Source organism: Callospermophilus lateralis, chromosome 6 (genome assembly GCF_048772815.1).
Source record: "Callospermophilus lateralis isolate mCalLat2 chromosome 6, mCalLat2.hap1, whole genome shotgun sequence".
In the NCBI taxonomy this organism is placed as follows: Eukaryota; Metazoa; Chordata; class Mammalia; order Rodentia; family Sciuridae; genus Callospermophilus; species Callospermophilus lateralis.
The window spans coordinates 1056890-1076501 of NC_135310.1; the positions used below are offsets into that span (position 1 = coordinate 1056890).

Genomic DNA, 19612 nt, shown 5'->3' on the forward strand with positions numbered 1-19612 from the left:
GGACGGCTGGTGATCTGGGTTATTGGACCAGGCCCGTCCTGCAGGCCTGCCAAGATCTCCTGCTCCACGGCCAGAGGCGATATCTCTCCCTCCTCGTTGGCGTCAGCCTGGGTCCTGGCAGGAGCCACTCTTCAGGCCGGGCCTCCAGCCAGCCTGCAGCTGCCCCTCTGTGGCCAAGTCTCCATCACACCCGCTCCGCCCGGGGGGTGCCTTGGGCCCCCTAGGTCGGCTGTGTCCTCAGCTCTGGGACTTCCCTCCTGCCCGGCAGGGTGGCCTGGCTGCCCCTGCTACCTGCAGCGTTGAACTTCAGGCAACGTGTCTGCCTCGGGCTCCCGGGGCTGAGACAACGGAAACCCACAACGGAGCGGCTGAAGCCACCTTGCAGTGCCCAGCTCCGGAGGCAGGAGCCTGTGCTTAGCCACGGCCCTGGAAGGTGGGGGTGGACCTCTGCTGTGAGGCCTCTGGCTTTGCTGAGGACCCACAGTGATGCTCGGCCTCTGAGCCAGGCCCCTGCCTGCTTCTCTGTCACAGGGTGCACGGGGAGGCACCGCGGAGCTGCATCTGCCCAACCTGCACAGGCTTGGAGAGCCCCAGGGCTCCGCCTCCCTGCCCTGTGGTCTCACCCTGATGGCCCTGTGTCCTCCCCATGCCACAGTGGGGCCAGGAAACAAGCGTCACCAGCTCATGGCTTCCTTCCTGGACACCCCAGGTCAGTGGCAGGACTTGCCCAGCCCTCAGTGCGCCTGCCTGGGAGCTCCTCTCACACCCCAAGGGAGCAGCCCCGCGACGCCCTGCCCCAGGTGTGCCAGGGAGCCGGAGGGCAGCCTGCGGCTTCCTCCTCCAGTTCCACGTGGCCGGGCCGCAGCAGGACCCCCTGTCTCCAGGCTCCTCTGGGGGTGCTGGAGAGCAGGGGCGGGAAGCACCCTCAGCCCCAGCAGGAGCCGCAGCTGCACTGGGGAAGCAGGCCCAGTTTCTCTTAGGAATCTGGGATGACATCAGCTTATTTATGCAAATTTGAATTCAGACACTTTAATTCAAAAAGTGGACTTTGCCCTCACCAGAGACCTAACACGGAATGTCCCACCCTAGAGGACTCCCACGTGCAGTTCAGCCTGCTCTCCTCTCTGTGCCAGGAGTTGGGGTTGGAGAGAATTGCCACAGGGAGACAGGCTGCAGGCGCGGGGGCAGGACATCCTCCCGTGGTCCAAGGCTCCTCAGGGTCAGTGACAGCAGGGTGCTCCAGCATGTCAAGAACAGGAGGGTGTTGGCGCTCTCTCCAGGCACCTTTGCTTGAGTGTGCTTTAAGTAAGACTTGACTTGTCCTCAGTTTGTTCTCACAGAGCCCATGTCCAGGCACCAAGGTGTAGACTGCACAAAAGGAGCCAGGTGCTGGGCTCTGGGTGATGTTCCCTTCCTCTGTCCACCATCCACCCTGGGTGATGCCCACCTCCTCTTATGTCCTGTCCACACCTGGCCATGTCCCTCCTCCTCTGCTCGCTGCCCACCCTGGGTGATGCCCATCTCCCCCTGTGTCCACAGTCTGTCCACTTGGCCTGGGTGATATGAGCTGTGGGCAGGAGCCTAGCAGCTGCCTCTGGGCTTACTTCCCCTGAGATTTTGCCTCTGTTTGGGGGTTCTTTGGCTACTGGAAGTTCTGCCCGAGGGCCAGACACTGTGGCCTGAGTTCAAATGGAGTAGGTGACGCAGGTTTGGATTAGAATGTTCTCCTGTGGGGCAGTTCGACTCCTCAGTGCTCCAACGGCTTGAAATCACATTTGTCGACTCTATTTTAAAGTCAACTTTTTTGCACATGGCAAAAATAATTCTTTCACTATGATAACTTCAGCAACGCAGCGGCCAGCTATTTACACCCACCAGTTTCTTTTATGTGTTGCTGACTCTTGCTTGGTGTGGAAAGAACGGTATCCCATCGGGTAATTTGAAACACATTTAAAGCATAGAACTTGCATTTTTTTCTCTTAAGCAAAATGGGGAGTTCCAGCCAATCTTGCTAGTTTTATTTATAGCATTTTATTTCCTGAGAGAAGACAGGAAACGTGAGTCCCTGCCCTCTCCTCTCCGTCTGGCTCCTCCCCGTCCGTCCCCTGTCTGGAGGCCCTGGTGGACACAAGAGGAGGGCGGCAGCCACACAGAGGGGCTGGACTTGGACTCAGGCAGCAGGTACTGGGAGCAAATGGCGAGATCAGAAGGAGGAACTGTGTCACTCCTTCGAAGGAATGAATTAAACGTGCTTCCTCGCGTGTCTGATTGACAGGGCTACTCGGGGAAAAGCAGATATAAAGGAGGCGCCTGCTGCCCAGAGCAGTGGGAAGCGTCCACCACGGTGCTCTGCGGCCCGGGGTCTCCACTGGGGAAGCCACGTCCCTCTGGTCCTGCTCGGAAACCCTGAGGTCAGTCAGCACCCCAGTGTGACAGCACACCAGGTAACACGTCTTATTTTGACTTTTAAGTCACCGCATTGGACTGTGACAGGCAGAAAGGCTCTCGACTCCCGGAGGGGAGAGGACGGGGCGGCGGAGGCTGGAGTCCGGGGTGGTGGCTGCCTGGCCCTGCTCCGCGCCCGCGGCTCTGTGGTTTGCACGTGGGTCCTGCCCCCGGAGCTGCAAGTGCTCCTCTTTCCTCTTCCGAGGAGGAAGTTTCTGCTCCGACTCTTGCTGTGGAGGAGGGAGCGCGAGAGAGGAATGGCAGGCAGGGCCTGGAGCGCGAGCAGGGTCCACGGTCCCGGACACCCTGAGTTAGCGCTGCCGGATGAGCGGTGCTGGTGCTTCAGGGGATGCCCAGTGGTCCTAAAGGGGCTGCAGGGAGGGGTGCTGTGGCTTTGGGGGCTCGGGCAGGGGCTGCTCGTGGACAGAGCTGGCCGGGTGCAGCTGCTGCCAGGAGTGACGGCCGCCCACAGACGGGGCCGAGCTGACCCTGTGTCTCATGTGTGACCACTGCCGAGGGATCCCAGGAGCATCTCCTGCAAAGCTCCTTGTCACTTTGTATAAAGAGGATGCTCACAGACGCCCAAAGGTCTCCACATTCACCTGCACTCTGTGGCTGAAAGACAGGGCTAGGGCACCTGGGGGTTGAGGACACCACGGAGCTGTGACGCGCCTCCGGGGCCTGCAGCACGCTGGCCCTGCCCGCCCACCGGCACCGACCGCCTTGCCTGTCCCGCAGGCACCCACGGGAGGAGGCTCTGTCCTGCAGGAGCGGCAGGCTGCTGGCGCTGAGCCCTGCCTGCTGTCTTAGGACAGGAGTTGATTTTGTCAAAACAAAGTTGAGTTCACTTTCTTTTTTCTTTTTGGTGCCGGAGCTTGAACTCTGGGGCATTTGACCCTGGAGCCACGTCCCCAGCCTGTTCTGTATTTTATTAGAGGCAGGGCCTCACTGAGTTGCCGGCGCCTCGCTGTTGCTGAGGCTGGCTTTGGACGTTGAGCTCACTTTCTGAGCCTGCCGTGAGGCGTGTGTGCTGGGCTGTCGCTGGGATGGAGCTCTCCTTCGAGCAGCCTGTCCTCCTATAGAACAGGCTTCACAGGGAGGGACGGGGTCAGGGCTCATGCCTGTAGAGGGTGGGCGACAGGGAAGAGCCTTCTGACGTGGCAGCTAGCACTGCTGATCCCTTAGCCCCTCTGGAGTGCTTAGTGAACTGGGTACTGTTCTGAGTACACAGCAAGGGTTTACCCCTGTAACTTAGTCCCCTAAAAACTCTGTGAAAGGCCCAGATCGGGACATCTCATTGTTCCTACCACCACCTCGGAGGCGACGGTGGGAACGAGTCCAGGTGCACAGTGAGCTCGTCCTTCACTGGGGTTCTGGGCTGGCTAAGAGGTGCTGGAGGGACTTCTCAGAGCAGCCCGGCCAGTCAGAGGCTGGCAACGACTGCTTCAACCCGCAGTGCCAGGAGGAGCTGAGCTGAGGGGCAGTGCTCTGGCCCACGGGGCCCCTGGGATGAGATGGCAGAAAGGATCAGTAGCTGCCCATGCACAGCGCTGTGGGAAGGGGTCCCTTCACGCAGCCCCTTCCTCTGGGCCATCTCTCTCCTCCCGGGAAGGTGGCTGAGTCGGCTCACCAGATGTTCTGGAGAGGAGACTCCTTGGTTTCCTGTAACTACGAGAAGGGAGTTTGGTGTTCTAAATAAGGGAGGGGTCAGCGTCCACCTGGAGCAGGCTGGGGACTGTAGGAAGGACCCGGGTCCGTGTCCCCACCACCCACCTCTGCGATGAGGAGCCCAGACTGAAGGGCTCACGGAGGCCCGCGAGGAGTTAACTGCGGAGCTGGGCTTCCGTCCAGGTCTCCTGACTTCTGATCCAGCCCGCTGCACCCTGCCAACTTAGAACCCTCAAGGATGGAAAAACAGGCTGCAGGAAAGTAGGAAAGTAGCTAAGACCCGCTCCCAGGACCTCCCGTCAGTAACCCTCCCGTGCTCCCTGGGAAGGCTGCGCCCAGCCCGCACTCCCCCTCAGGGACCAGGCCTCCACAGACATGTGCCCCAGGCTGGGTGTTTCTGGACTTCCACCGTCCGAATCTGAGTCTTGGTGACACGTCTCCTCAGCAGAACCACTCAGCACGAGCAACCAGACCCTGTCCACTGCCCCTCTGCCGGGCAGGGCAGTTAGGCCATTTTGCCCCCGGGGGGTTAGATAAGGGGGATATTCAGAAGCCACCAGGGTGCTGGTCCAGCATGCCCGCCCACTAACATCCGCCCAGGGGGAACAGTCTACCGGAACAGCGTCCTGTGCCTCGGTGGGCTGCGGGGACCCCCTCTGAGTCTATGTGCAGCTGTGGCCGGGATACAGGAGCACACCCTCCGGCGACTCGCGGCCGCTGTGCGCCCCTCTGACCAGGGCTGCTTTTCTCCTAGGAGCTGCAGCAGGACGCAGGATGCTCTGGGGGCTGGCCCTGCTGGCCCTGTGGGCGTGGCCCAGCGCACACGGTGAGTAGACCCAGCCGCGTCACCCGCGAGGTGTGGCCCCGCCACTGCGCAGATCCAGAAGTGGCTGAGTTTGGATTTGCAAATGAACCCTTTACTTGCCTTTGAGTCCATACAACACGGAAGGGTTTATTTTTGGAAAACTTGGGTATTAGATAAAATGCCACCCAGCGGGGCTGTGGGGTTTGGCTCAGCTCTGCTCGTTTTACACACATGGTCTGCGCAGGGGGCTGGTGCTTTGTGTCTTCTTCCCACTTCCTTTCTGCCTACGATGTTATCTTAACTGTTTCACCACTTGTTTGTTTTTTCACAACGTGATTGCTAATGACTGCATACTATTCCATCAGAGATGCCCTAATTCTTTGAGATCAATTCCCCTTTAGATGTTATTTTATTTGTTGTGAATAAATTTTCACTAGCATTTGTGATCATATCCTTCGCATAAGTTACAAAAATTGATTGCTCTTTTAATCGCAATAGTCAAAGGTTTTAATCAACTTAATTCCTACCAAGAGCCATACTGACCGTGGTCATATCCATGTGGTCATCTCTGGGCACCAGCACGTGTTATAGTACTTCAATGTGCCAAGATAGAGAGTCATACTATTGAAAGCTTTTAAAGCATTTTATTCGGTGCATTATTCTGAGTTATTCAAACTGCTGTCGTTTGGGGAAGTGTGCTGAGTTTCCTTTGTCCTACTTGGACGGTGACTTGGAACCACTCACCACAGCCAGAGGCCCGACAGGTCTGGGTCCTCAGCACCCAGGGAGGATGTGTGGGAGGATGCAGTTTTACAACCCCGGGAATGGCCAGCGAGTCCAAGGAGGAGGGTCCCACCCGGACACCGCATGCCTGTGTCCCCTTGGCTCCGTCCCAGCAAGCCTGGCTTTGCACTGGGGTCTCCCCCCGGGCACTGGGGGCTTGGAGGAGGCCGCCCTGTGCCTCCCACCTGGGAAGGTCAACAGGAGCGGGAGGCTCCAAGTCCTGCCTGGCAAAGGTGGGGTCTCCTGCCAGAGTCCACCTCCTGGGTTGAGGAAGCCCCGCTGTGGGTGTGCGGCCGAATGGGATGGCCCTGGTGGCCAATGCCCACCCGCAGCACCACGATGTTCCAGCCGAGGACATAGCTACCCACAGCTGTCGGGAGCACTGGGGACCGCAGCCAGGGTGGTGGCCTTCCTGGGAGGAGCCCCGAGCTCTCGTGCACAGGGGGAGCAGCAGACCCCCAGTGAGCTTGCCTCGCCGCCCTGCTTTGCCATCCCGACCCGGGGTGCCCACCTTGTGTTGGTGACCCCTGCTGTGCCTCCCCTTGGCAGCTGGCGACCAAGACGAGGAGGACACCTCCTTCGACCTCTTCAGCCTCAGCAACATAAACCGGAAGACGATCGGTGCCAAGCAGTTCCGCGGGCCTGACCCCGGGGTGCCCGCGTACCGGTTCGTCCGCTTCGACTACATCCCCCCGGTGAACAGCGAGGACCTGAGCAGGATCCTCAGGACCATGCGGCACAAGGAGGGCTTCTTCCTCACGGCCCAGCTGAAGCAGGATCGCAAGTCCCGCGGCACGCTGCTGGCCCTGGAGGGCCCCGGCGCCTCGCAGCGGCAATTCGAGATCGTCTCCAACGGCCCGGCGGACACCCTGGACCTCACCTACTGGACCGAGGGCACCCCGCACCCTGTCTCCCTGGAGGACGTGGGCCTAGCCGACTCGCAGTGGAAGAACATCACCGTGCAGGTGGCCGGCGAGACCTACAGCCTGTACGTGGGCTGCGACCTCATCGACAGCTTCAGCCTGGACGAGCCCTTCTATGAGCAGCTGAGCGCCGAGAGGAGCCGGATGTACGTGGCCAAAGGCGCCACCCGCGAGAGCCACTTCAGGGTGCGTATGCAGGGCTGCCTCCACTGGGACCCAGAAATGGGCCCTTCCTCACACACCTGCCCCGTCAAGCAGGGCAGTCTCACCAGGACACGCTGGCTCCCATACCTGTGTGCACACACACGCACACACACATGTACACACGCACACACACATGTACACATGCACACACATATAAACACATGTACACGCGCACACACAAGTGAACACACGTACACAGTACACATATGTGTGCATGTGCGAAGTCACACATGTGAATAGCATGCATGTGCAAGCACACATGCACATAGACACATGTACACACACGTACATGCATGCACACATGTAGACACATGACATATACACACATGAACACACACATGTACACACAGGAATGCACACAGAAACACAGAGATTCACATGCTCATACACACATGCACACATACATACGCACACGTACACACAGAGAGAAACACAGATTCACACACATACATGTACTATCACAAATGTGCACCACACTCACACTTGCACACACAATCGCCATGTGTGAGCTACACATGTGTGCACACACACGCCCCAAACACGTGCTCAGCATGCACACGCACCACCTAACGTGGACATGAGCACGGTGAACTAACTCACATGGTGCACACGCCTTCCTGAGCCAGAGCAGAGCCTGTGGCCACAGGGGCTTCTCGCCAGGGGTCAGCGGTCGAGACAGGCTGGTCCGAGACCTGGGAACTGGCCACTCTTCGTTGCTCGAGCCTGAAGCCAAAGCCCAGCCTGCACCTTGGCCGTGAGAGGGTGTGAGAACCCTCCGCCAGCCGTCCTCCCAAGGGGGCCGCTGCTCCCTGAGAGGACAGGCCCTGCCACCGCAGCTGTGGGCTCAGACAGGGCTTGCTAAGTCATGAGCCTCGGCACCCGCAGCAGGATGTCAGCACAGAGGGTCCCACGTAGGCGCACCCGCGACGTGTGCCCAGGCAGTGGAGGGGCACTTCAGACGGGCAGTTCTGGTCTCCTCGGGCAGTGTGGGGGTGGAGGCCCTCACAAGGCTGGGCAGCCCTGAGCTGCAGCTCCCAGGGTCCCTGATCGGGAGGGGACACTGGCCGTGGGTGGGTGTGAGTGCTTTCCACCGGTGGAGCCTTCATCCTCATGGGTCTGTCTGGTCCCGACTGACCTGTAAGTGGAGGAGCCTGCACGTTGCTCTCTCCCGGGCGAGCGCCTATTCTTGGACATACATGTGGGTGAGACCTTGGCCATTTGAGGAGCAGATGCTCAGCTTGCTATTGATGAACCCCTCCTGCCCGCAGGACACCCTGGCCGTCGCTGGTGGCTGACCAGGTGCACCTCAGGGGGGCTCCATCCTGGCGTGAGGGCTCCCACCGGCCAGAGCTGGGTCCCTGCCTGGGCAGGGGACACTGCCAAGCCCCGGGCCCTTGTGAGGACTCTGCCAGGAGTTAGCCTGGAGTTCGCCTGAGCGTGCTGAGGGTCGCTCCCCCAGACCCTCCTGCTCCCCGCAGGCCTTTCCTCTCCTGCTCTAGTTTCCGGGCTCCACTCCCACGTCTTGTGCTGGGTCTAGAAACCCGTCCCACACAGCAGGCGTAGGACCTGCTAGGGCAGCAGCGCCCTGCTGGCTGGCCTCACGGCAGGAGAGGTGTCCTCCAGTGAGGGTCTCAGGCTTGGCTCACCTGCCCCATGGTGTACTTCCACAGGGTCTGCTGCAGAACGTGCACCTGGTGTTCGAGAACTCCGTGGAGGACCTCCTGAGCCGGAAGGGCTGCCTGGGAGCCCAGGGAGGTGGGTACACAGCAGCACGTCTGGCGCTTCCTCGCGCACACCAGGGGGCATTTCAGCAACAGCGCCTGGGGCCTGTGGTCCCGGAGACAAGCTGACTCTGACGTGAGAGGTATCAAGGATTGTTTTGAATAGTTTATTTATTTTTAAAGCTGTTTTAGCTAGCTGTACAGGACCGTAGGATGTACTTTGATACATCGTATATAAGGGGTACAGTTTCTCATTCTTCTGTGGACGTGATGTAGAATCCCACAGGTCCTGCAGTCACACATGCACAGGGGATAATGTCCGATTTATTCTGCTATCCTTCCTGCCCCTCTCTCTCCCCTCCCTTCACTCCTCTCTACCTAATTGAAAGTACCTCTGTTTTCCCCTTGCCACCCCCTTACTGTGAATTAGCATCCACATATCAGAGAAAACATTTGGCTTTGGTTTTTTGGGATTGGCTTATTTTGCTTAGCATGATATTCTCCAGCTCCAACCATTTACCAGCAAATGCCGTAATTTCATTCTTCTTTAAGGCTGAGTAATCTTCCATCGTGGTGTGTCTGTGTGTCTGTGTGTGGGTGGGTGTAGCACATTTTGTTTATCCGTCATCTGTTGAAGGACACCTAGGTTGCTTCTATAGTTTAGTTAGTGTGAGTTGAGCTGCTATAAATGTCGATATGGCTGCATTACTATAATATGCTGATTTTAAGTCCTTTGGATATAAACCAACAAATCCCCTTTACGAGCTAGAAGTTAGATGGCCCACACTTTGATCCAGTGTTGAAGGGAGGCAGCTTTTCAAACCAGTCAGGGACCGTCGCTGCCCAGGGGATTCACAGACCATGGAACAGGTTGTAGTTTCCCTGTACGGTCCCCACGGCTGTCCAGTCAGGCTGTGAGGTGGGGCTACTCTGCCGCTGATGGACGTTCTCATCTGCTAACTCACATCTCCAGTGGCACTTCCACCCTGCTGTGCCAGTGTCTTGAGCATTTTACTGGTGGAGGTCCTGGGGCAGGGTCTGCTGAGCAGCATCTCAGGATCCTCAGAATGACCCTCTGTGCTGGGTGGAGCCCGGGGCCCCCTCCCGCCTGGCGGTCCTCCTCCACCCAGCCACTGCCCACTGTCTGACAGAGAAGAGGAGGCCCGAGGCAGGCCTCAGTTTCCACACCAAGAGTCGCATGAGCCTCCGCAGCGGGCTGGCTTTCCTGGGCTGCCTGGGTGGAAACCGGGCTCTGCGACCCAGCACTCGGCTTCAGAGTGGGCCGGGGTGGGCCTGCGGTCGGAGCGCCTGAGCCCTTGGCAGGCCCCGAGAGCTGAGCAAGCAGCTTTCAGGCTGCTCCTGGGCCTCCTGTGGGTAAGGATGCTGGCTGAGGCCACAGTGGTCACTCTGCTGGCCACCTGAATGCGAAGAGAGACTAGCACATTGTCTTCATAAGGACAGAGTGCGCTCGGTGCTCTGCGTCGCGGCTCCTGCACACAGTTCAGTGTGGCCCAGCTCGAGCTGGAGCTCCCGAGGCGGCCCAGGGCCATGAACAGCCCCCACAGATCAGGACCCCAGCCCGCGTGAGCCCACCCCGAGGGCCGCTCAGACCACGCGAGCGCAGTTGGCAGTCCAGGCCCATAATCCCGGGCACTACCAGAGCCACACAGGACACTGCCGGACCTTCCCAGCCCTTCTAGAAGATGACTCTGCACAGCCCGCCAGGTCCGTCATGAGGTGGCCTGGTCCGTGGTCCACTGGACTCCCTGCCCAAGGCCAGGGCTCCCTCCCCGCCCCTGCAGACGTACAAGCCTGGCCCCACAGTGGCAGCCAGCTCATGGAGGGCCTCTGTGCAGGCCTGACCTCGAGGTCCCGCCACGGAGACCCTGATGCGCGAGGGCGGGGGGGGGGGGACCTGCTCAGCCAGGACGAGCAGCGGTGACCAGGCGGCCTCGGCCCAGCTGTGAGAAGGGAGACACACGGGCCGGGCCTCCAGGGAGCCTGCGCTCCTGTGCCCACAGGGTCCCCAACACGGTGTGGCCACCTCCCTGGGGGTCTTGCATCACCTGCCACCTGTCCTCTGTCATCTGTCACCTGTCATCTATCCATCATGTCACTGTCCTCTATCCATCATCTGTCACCTGTCATCTATCCATCATCTGTCACCTGTCATCTATCCATCATCTGTCACCTGTCATCTATCTGTCATCTGTCATCCATTATCTGTCATGTATTCATCACCTGTCATCTGTCATCTGTCATCTATCCATCATCTGTCATCTATCCATCATCTGTCATCTATCCATCATCTGAGTATCATTTATCACCTGTCACCTCTTATCTAACATCTGTCCTCTGTCACCTGTCAATCATCTGTGATTGATCACCTGTCATCTACTCGTCTATACCATCTATCACCTATGGTCCGTGGGTCATGTATCACCCATCATCTGTCCTCTGTCACCTACCATCTACCATCTGTCAATCCTCTGTGATCTATCATCTGTCACCTATCATCCATGGACCATCCATGGACCATGCAGTGCCCACCACTGTCGAAGGCCGTCTGTCCACCCCCCACCTGTCTGTCACTGTCCCCCTGGTCCGTTGGTTAGTTGTGCAGGCACTTACATGAGCACGGCTGGAGGAAGCTGTAGGCGAGGGCCCGAGGCACTCACAGCCTGACGTGGACTGTAGCACTGGTTCACAGCTAAGCAAGGAGACTCACGTGGGTATGGCAGAAGCACCTCACATACTCACGCAGCAGCTCAGAAATGGAAGGTCTGAAAGGAGACGGCCCTTTACGTGCCGACAGTCACCCGACAGGGAGCTGGGCTCCTCCGGGACGGCTCTGGTTCTGGACTCGCCCCAGGTCACTTTGTAAGCTGAGGATGCTGCCCACGTGCGCCCATGGGCCAGGGCTCTGAAGGGCCTGCGTGGTTTCCAGGGCCATGAGAGACCTGAGGGCAGAAAGAGGCAGAGGAACCCAGTGTTCCAGGACCCTGGGACAGGGTGTTAGGTGGAGAGGGACCCTCAGTGTGCCTGAGTCTGTGGCTGAACAGGGGACGGGTGGGGCAAAGAGAAGGCATGGCCAGAGCTCGCGGCTGCTCCCGACTCTGTCTGCTGGAGGCTCAGGGCCCAGGGCAGGGCACCCACTTACAGGCCTCGTCCTCGGGTCTGGCTGTACTTTCGGCATTTTTCTGCTCCTAAACTGGACTCCTGCTCTGCCAGTGGACTTGTCCTTGGTGGCACAGGGACTGAGCCCGGGAGCACTCCTCACTGAGCCACGCTGGCAGCATTTTTTAGTTTCCATCTTGAGACAGGGTCTTGCTTGGCTGCTGAGGTGACCTGCATTGGGAGCCTCCTGCCTCAGCCTCTCTTGTGGCTGGGATCACGGGTGTGGCCCTGACCCTCTGCTAGTGGACTGTAAATGCTGAGCACCCTGCTGTAAGGGAGGCTCCCTTTCTGTTAGGTCGGGGCCCTGCCCACCTCCTCTGTTTTGGGTACAACTCAGCACAGGGCCACTCCCGCCTGGCTGTGGGGCACCTGCACACAGCACCAGAGGCCAGGCTCTCACTGCCCTGGTGTGTTCCCCAGCTGAGATCAACGCCATCAGCGAGCACACGGAGACGCTGCACCTGGGCCCTCACGTCACCACGGAGCTCCTGGGCCAGGGAGTGGCGAAGAGGCCGGAGGTGTGCGAGCACTCCTGCGAGGAGCTGGGCCACATGATCCGCGAGCTCTCGGGGCTGCACGTCCTGGTGAACCAGCTCAGTGAGAACCTGAGGAGAGTGGTGGGTGCCCAGGCACGCGGGGCGGGCCCGGAGGGGGCCACACCTCCCTGCAGCCAGCTGCCTCTGGGGGCGTGCATGCTGGCTCCGGGACGTTGGGGTGGGGCTTCAGGGGAGGGAGACACAGGGGCCGTCATGATGAAGACGCAGGCGGGATGCACGTTCTCCAAAACACGTCCTTATCTGGGCAAGTTCTCCTCCCCACAAACAGAAACATGCCTGTGCCGAGGGGGAGGCAGAGGTGTGAGCTGCAGCCAGACGGACAGACGGGGGCCATGGGCTGCTCAGAGAGCAAGAGCAGAGAGCAAGAGCCATGGGTGCCTCAAAGCTCAGGAGCTGGCAGTGGCAGGGCGGAGCTGGCCATGCTGCCCGCGACGTCCACACGGCTGAGTCCACCAAAGAACAGCAGCTGCTCCCCAGAGGGCTGCGTCGGGGGCTGGGAGGAGACGGCTGTGGGCCTGGGCTCCCGCCCGAGGCACTCCCTGGCCCCTCTGTCCCCACATGGAAGGAGCCTCATGTGGGGGTGCTCTGACCCTGTCTGGACGTGAGGGACCCACAGGGCTACAGTCCCTTGCTGGGTAGTGGAAGGGCCCCAGAAGGCCCCAGGGCTGGCTCAGGGGCACCCCAAGGGCGGAGCAGCCTCCTGGCACCCTCCATGGGGCATGTGATGGAGGAGAAGTGGGAGCAGCTCTGGCAGGTCGTCCTCTGGCAGCCTCCCTGCAGGTGCCTGCCCACACTGGGGGATCGAGGGCACTGAGGTTGCTTCCAGATCGCGCTCCTGGGCAACCTGAACCACAGACCCTGTCCTGCAGCGAGTCTGCCTTTTTGTCGGCGAGTCTGCGAAGGCCGCACTGCCATCAACTCCCGGATGTGTCAGGAAGTGTTGCTGATGGCTGTGCCATCAGAGGGCCTGTGGGCCACACTAGGGATTGCCTGGGGGCAGCAACAGGCAGAGAGCCCCCAGAGCATTGGCTCAGCTGGCTGGCGGGTGGCAGTCCCCACGACCTCTTTCCCTGCCTCTGCACTGTGGCTGTTCTGCCTGGAGTGGGGGCAGGAATGAGTGATTCTGGGCTGCAGCCAGCTGCGGCTCCTCCTGCCCTGCCCCGGACACCTGCCCGCTGCCCAGCACCAGCTGCGTGGCCCACCCAGGTGTTGAGGCTCGTGAGCTGGGACTCACTGAGAGAAGGAGTGGGAAGCCCAGGGTGCTGGGGAGGTCTGTGGCTCGGGCTCCGTGGCTGCACCCTCGGGCCACCGCTGCAGGTCCCTGCTGCCTGCGCCCGGAGCTGCTCAGATAAGGGGAGGTTCCCACCCAGACGGCTGGAGATGGAGCTGGGTTCTTGTCCACTCCTGATGCTGGACCCCTTTGCAGTCAAATGACAACCAGTTCCTGCTCGAGCTCCTTGGTGGCCCCCCTAAGACGAGGAACATGACGGCCTGCTGGCAGGATGGCCGGTTCTTTGCAGAAAACGAAACCTGGGTGGTGGACAGCTGCACGTCCTGCACCTGCAAGGTGAGTTCCTGGGGCCCGCAGGCCGCCTCTGAGCACGGCGGAGCTCGGCTACCCGCAGGCCACAGACACAGGGCTGCAGCAGAGCGTGGCCAGACACAGGCAGGCGGGGGTAGGGCTGGAGGGGACAGTGGGAGGCACCGAAGTGTGACCAGGCTCAACCTCTAGGTTTCACACATGAAGAAGCCAGAGCCAGAGAGTGTGTGACTGGCCAGTGTCGCCAGAGGTCAGGAACACCTGGAACGGAGCTCCCCAGAGGCCCCTGATCCGTGTCTAATGCCGTGCAGGTCCAGTGGGCCTCGGGGCTTAGCAGAAGCCTCTGGGATGCAAGTCACCTCAGGAACACTAGAGGACCTGGCTCTTCTCAGTAGTGACCAGTTTCTGTGCATGGGGACCCAGACATCCCCAGCACAAGGCCACCCTGCCCACCCGTCCTCCTCCCTTAGCATACCCGTGGCCAGTCTTTGCTGCAATCTCTTTGCTGAGTGGCAGGAGACAGGACCCGCTGGGCCCACAAGCCACCTCAGGCCAGGCCACGTCTTGGGTCATCATGTAGGACCCTGGACACAAGACGTCCACTGCCCTGCTGGCCCTTTCCACCCAGCCCTGAACCAAGGCTGCTGCCTTAGTGAGTGGCCTGAGCGCCTCCTTTACCTACAGAAGTTCAGAGTCGTCTGCCACCAGATCTCCTGCCCGCCTGCCACCTGCGCCAGCCCAGCTCTTGCCGAGGACGAGTGCTGTCCTTCCTGCTCCCACTGTGAGTACTGCCCGCGAGCACCCACAGGGCAGGGTCGTGCTGCTGCGTTTGCTCCTTGGTTGGTGGGGACAGAGGAGGGTGAGACTCAGCCTGGTGAGGACAGGCAGATGGGACACTGAGGGACATCTGGGTCTCCGCATTTTCCTCGCCCGTGACCAGGAGGCAACTCTAGGGTCCTCAGAAGGCAGGGGCCAGGGTTCAGTCCCTCCCTGTCACTCCTCAGAGCAGGGGGCTGAGCCCAGGGATCCTGTCATGTCCACAGACCCGGTTCTGGGCCAGAACGGGGCTCTGTGTAAACACCAGGCTCTGGCCAGTGCCCACACTAGGTGGAGACCGTGAAGGATCATGACTGGTCACCGCAGACACCTCTGGAACAGCAGGGAGACGGACACACAGAACCCCGAGGCTGTCACCAGTGACACTCTCTAAGCCATAGACTGTCCACCGTGATGGGGACGGAGATGCTGGCCTCCCTGGGTCCAGCCCACTGTGCAGAGCGTCCCCTGTATCTGCCTGTTCCACGCTGGCTACCTGCAGCTCACTCCCTAGTCCTGAGCTCAGAGCTCACCTGCAGTGGCTCCCAGCCAGGCCGCCTGGGTGCCTGGGGACACTGCCCCTGGCCCAAGCCTCCGCTCGGCCGGAGCTCGCGGCTTTCATCCTGCACATGTGCAGAGCCTGGTCTTCCCTCCGGGCTGGACATGCCGCCTCCCTCTGAGGACACTGTCCTCCGTTGCTGGGGTCTAGCCTGGGGTGTGCTCTCCTTCCCCGGGGTGCCAGGTCGCACCCTCCTCCTGTCCCTTGGGAGCCTGCTGCCCAGCACACTTGCTCCCAGGAGTCCTGGTCACCCGGCACTGCACCCCCTCCTCAGGCTGGCTCTGAGGCCGAGGCCGGGGGCCTGGGTGTGCCACCCTGTGGCCTTGGGGAGCTGTGTCCAGTGCCTTTTCCCTTCAGGCTGTCCTTCTCCGCCCCTTGTCCTGCTTCCAGGGAAACTTAGGCTGAGAGGGCTCTGCTGGGCCTGGCCAAGCACGGCTGGGAGGACCTTCCCCTGCTGGTGGTCCGGGGGCCGTCCTCGGTACCCCAGACCTCTGGATCTGAGCAGAGAACTGGGCTGGGAGGAGCCAGACTCTGCTGCTCTGATTCCCAGCAAAATGGAATCCCAGTCTCAGACTCGGTGTCGGGAGCAGAAACCGTGCCTGGCGCAGCAGGTCAGCTTGGCTGGAAATGGCCATGGGCCTGCAGGCGACAGCTGGACTGCTGGGCGCCCAGGGCAGACCCTGGGACAGCCACCTCAGGCCGTTGGAGGGAGGCATTTAGGGCACAGGGAGCAAGTGGACAGGAGGAGGGCTGTCCTCCTGGGCCGTCCTGCCCCCGGCTTCCGCGGCCCGGCCACAGCGCTGCCAGAAAGCTCCCTGGTGAAGCCGCCCTCTCCCCTGGTTGAGGGAAGGCAGCCTCGGCAGGAGGTGTCTTCCCTTGATGTCTCTAGTCACGGTTGGAAGTGAGCGCTGTGGCTGTGATTCCAACCAGCAGTGAGGCTGGTCACCTGGGCTCCATCAGCCGGGTGGAGAGGAGGGAGGCCGTCCTCAGGCTCTGGCGAGGCCGCGGCTGGCAGAGCCCCTGCGAGCTGCTCTCAGCCCCGAGCCGCCTTCCCTGCACGCCCAGCGCACGCTCTCCTCTCGCGGACAGCAGCAGACCCCACGTCCACCTCCTTCTTTCCCGGGAAGGCCACTGGGATCTTCCCGGGTGATGGCTGCCCGGTCTTCTCTGGGGCCTGCCACCACCATGGGGGCCACCCGTCAGGAAGCCTGTGCCCGGGAGGTGCCCAAGTCTCCTGAGCAGGAACCAGGCAGTGCTGAGCTGCCAGTTCTGACCCGGGCCTCTCCCGGAGGCAGGGCCTGACCTCTGTGTCATGCTTTCTTGGCCAGCAATGGACAGCGAGGAGGGCTGGTCTCCATGGGCAGAGTGGACCGAGTGTTCTGTCACGTGTGGCTCTGGGACCCAACAGAGAGGCCGGTCGTGCGATGTCACCAGCAACACCTGCCTAGGCCCTTCCATCCAGACGCGGGCTTGCAGCCTGGGCAAGTGTGACACCCGCAGTGAGTATCAGCACCCTTGCCTGCCCGTCTGGGGCCGGCCAGGGACGGGGCTCACCCTTGCCCGCACCCGGGGACGTCTCTGGCAGCTGGAGCATCAGCCTGGGGTGAGGACTCGGGGGCAAAGGTGACAGCTGTCCACCCTCGCCTCTCTGTCCATGGGCATGTGCAGCAGAAGGCAACCCTGGGGTGGCCCAGCCCCTGGACACAGCCAGACACTGGTCTCTTTGTGCTTCCGTGTGCTAGTCCGACAGAACGGCGGCTGGAGCCACTGGTCACCCTGGTCTTCATGCTCTGTCACCTGTGGGGTCGGCAACATCACACGCATCCGCCTGTGCAACTCCCCAGTCCCCCAGATGGGCGGCAAGAACTGCAAAGGCAGCGGCCGGGAGACCAAAGCCTGCCAGCGGGACCCCTGCCCAAGTGAGTGGTGACACAGGGTCCTGGGGCTCGGGGTGGCACAGGCGGCTCAGGGTGAGGACTGAGCTAAAACTGGGCTCCTACTGGCTGGGGCCGTCCCACCCGCTGGTCACGGAGGCCAAAGCCAGCCAGCTCCCGAGGACCCTTAGTCCTGGGGGTTGAGGCCGGTCACCTGTGCTCAGCTTGTCCCACCTCTGACTTAGCCAGGCCGCACCAGTGTCCTGCAGACACAGTCGAGTCACCTTAAATCTGCACTTAGCAGAACGTGAGCCAAAGCTGTGAGCCTGGCCTAGGAGGCAGCAGGTGTGCAGACAGAGCGCCAGGGGAGGACCTTGCGCGAGTCTGTGCGAGACACAGCTCAGGGAATACGATGGCTCAGGGCACAGGGACTTCTGGGAGCAGGGCGTGCTACACAAAGTCCATGTCCCCTGCTCAGAGACCAGGCCGTCTCCACCCCAGAGGCCCCCCTTGTAGAGAGCCCAGGCTGTGGCCTGTCGAGGTCGTGAGAGGTCCTGAGAGGTAAAACACAACCGCCAGACCCTCTGCCGTCCACATTGCTTCCTGAGTTGTGGCCACCAAGGACCAAGCACCCGCTTGCTCCTCTTCCCAAACTACAGTCCTTGGCCACGTGGGCATTGCTGCTGCCTCTCTCTCGACCCCGCGCATGTCAGCCGGGACGACACTGTCTGACCCTCCTCTCACTAAGCCCCTCTCCTGGCTCTCTCTACAGTCGATGGCCGCTGGAGCCCCTGGTCCCCGTGGTCGGCCTGCACTGTCACTTGTGCAGGAGGGATCCGGGAGCGCTCGCGGGTCTGCAACAGCCCTGAGCCCCAATACGGAGGGAAGGACTGCGTGGGGGACGTGAAGGAACACCAGATGTGCAACAAGAGGAGCTGTCCCCTGGGTGGGTGGAGGGGCAGGAGTGTCAGGGGGCTGTCCCCTGGGTGGGTGGAGGGGCAGGAGTGTCAGGGGGCTGGCCTGGGTGGGTGGAGGGGCAGGAGTGTCAGGGAGCTGCCCTGGGTGGGTGGAGGGGCAGGAGTGTCAGGGGGCTGTCCCCTGGGTGGGTGGAGGGGCAGGAGTGTCAGGGAGCTGGACCCCTGGGTGGGTGGATGGGGCAGGAGTGTCAGGGGGCTGTCCCCTGGGTGGGTGGAGGGGCAGGAGTGTCAGGGGGCTGGCCTGGGTGGGTGGAGGGGCAGGAGTGTCAGGGGGCTGTCCCCTGGGTGGGTGGAGGGGCAGGAGTGTCAGGGAGCTGCCCTGGGTGGGTGGATGGGGCAGGAGTGTCAGGCGGCTGTCCCCTGGGTGGGTGGAGGGGCAGGAGTGTCAGGGAGCTGGACCCCTGGGTGGGTGGATGGGGCAGGAGTGTCAGGGGGCTGTCCCCTGGGTGGGTGGAGGGGCAGGAGTGTCAGGGAGCTGGACCCCTGGGTGGGTGGATGGGGCAGGAGTGTCAGGGGGCTGTCCCCTGGGTGGGTGGAGGGGCAGGAGTGTCAGGGGGCTGGCCTGGGTGGGTGGAGGGGCAGGAGTGTCAGGGGGCTGTCCCCTGGGTGGGTGGAGGGGCAGGAGTGTCAGGGAGCTGCCCTGGGTGGGTGGATGGGGCAGGAGTGTCAGGGGGCTGTCCCCTGGGTGGGTGGATGGGCAGGAGTGTCAGGGGGCTGGCCTGGGTGGGTGGATGGGCAGGAGTGTCAGGGGGCTGTCCCCTGGGTGGGTGGAGGGGCAGGAGTGTCAGGGAGCTGTCCTGGGTGGGTGGATGGGCAGGAGTGTCAGGGAGCTGGCCCCTGGGTGGGTGGAGGGGCAGGAGTGTCAGGGAGCTGTCCTGGGTGGGTGGATGGGCAGGAGTGTCAGGGGGCTGTCCCCTGGGTGGGTGGAGGGGCAGGAGTGTCAGGGAGCTCTCCTGGGTGGGTGGATGGGCAGGAGTGTCAGGGGGCTGGCCCCTGGGTGGGTGGAGGGGCAGGAGTGTCAGGGAGCTGTCCTGGGTGGGTGGATGGGCAGGAGTGTCAGGGGGCTGTCCCCTGGGTGGGTGGAGGGGCAGGAGTGTCAGGGAGCTGTCCTGGGTGGGTGGATGGGCAGGAGTGTCAGGGGGCTGTCCCCTGGGTGGGTGGAGGGGCAGGAGTGTCAGGGGGCTGTCCCCTGGGTGGGTGGAGGGGCAGGAGTGTCAGGGGGCTGTCCCCTGGGTGGGTGGAGGGGCAGGAGTGTCAGGGAGCTGTCCCCTGGGTGGGTGGAGGGGCAGGAGTGTCAGGGAGCTGTCCCCTGGGTGGGTGGAGGGGCAGGAGTGTCAGGGGGCTGTCCCCTGGGTGGGTGGAGGGGCAGGAGTGTCAGGGGGCTGTCCTGGGTGGGTGGAGAGGCAGGAGTGTCAGGGAGCTGTCCCCTGGGTGGGTGGAGGGGCAGGAGTGTCAGGGGGCTGCCCTGGGTGGGTGGAGGGGCAGGAGTGTCAGGGGCTGGCCTGGGTGGATGGAGGGGCAGGAGTGTCAGGGGCTGGCCTGGGTGGGTGGATGGGCAGGAGT

The 19612-nt window shown here is 61.7% G+C and overlaps 1 protein-coding gene across 2 annotated transcripts in view; it reads left to right on the plus strand.

Moving 5' to 3' along the window:
- Nucleotides 1-19612, plus strand: part of Thbs2 (thrombospondin 2) — a 49960-nt gene that overhangs the window by 12648 nt on the left and 17700 nt on the right. The window contains exons 1-11 of one of the 2 annotated variants that reach the window (XM_077109617.1): nucleotides 2110-2181; nucleotides 2276-2444; nucleotides 4868-4939; nucleotides 6251-6810; nucleotides 8499-8583; nucleotides 12147-12343; nucleotides 13710-13850; nucleotides 14508-14604; nucleotides 16527-16697; nucleotides 16941-17117; nucleotides 17845-18018. In XM_077109617.1, the coding sequence (XP_076965732.1) occupies nucleotides 4888-4939; nucleotides 6251-6810; nucleotides 8499-8583; nucleotides 12147-12343; nucleotides 13710-13850; nucleotides 14508-14604; nucleotides 16527-16697; nucleotides 16941-17117; nucleotides 17845-18018 (1654 nt within the window). In that variant the 5' untranslated portion in view covers nucleotides 2110-2181; nucleotides 2276-2444; nucleotides 4868-4887. Of the gene's footprint in view, nucleotides 1-2109; nucleotides 2182-2275; nucleotides 2445-4867; nucleotides 4940-6250; nucleotides 6811-8498; nucleotides 8584-12146; nucleotides 12344-13709; nucleotides 13851-14507; nucleotides 14605-16526; nucleotides 16698-16940; nucleotides 17118-17844; nucleotides 18019-19612 lie in introns of those variants that run through there. The other variant, XM_077109616.1, reaches the window with a different exon arrangement.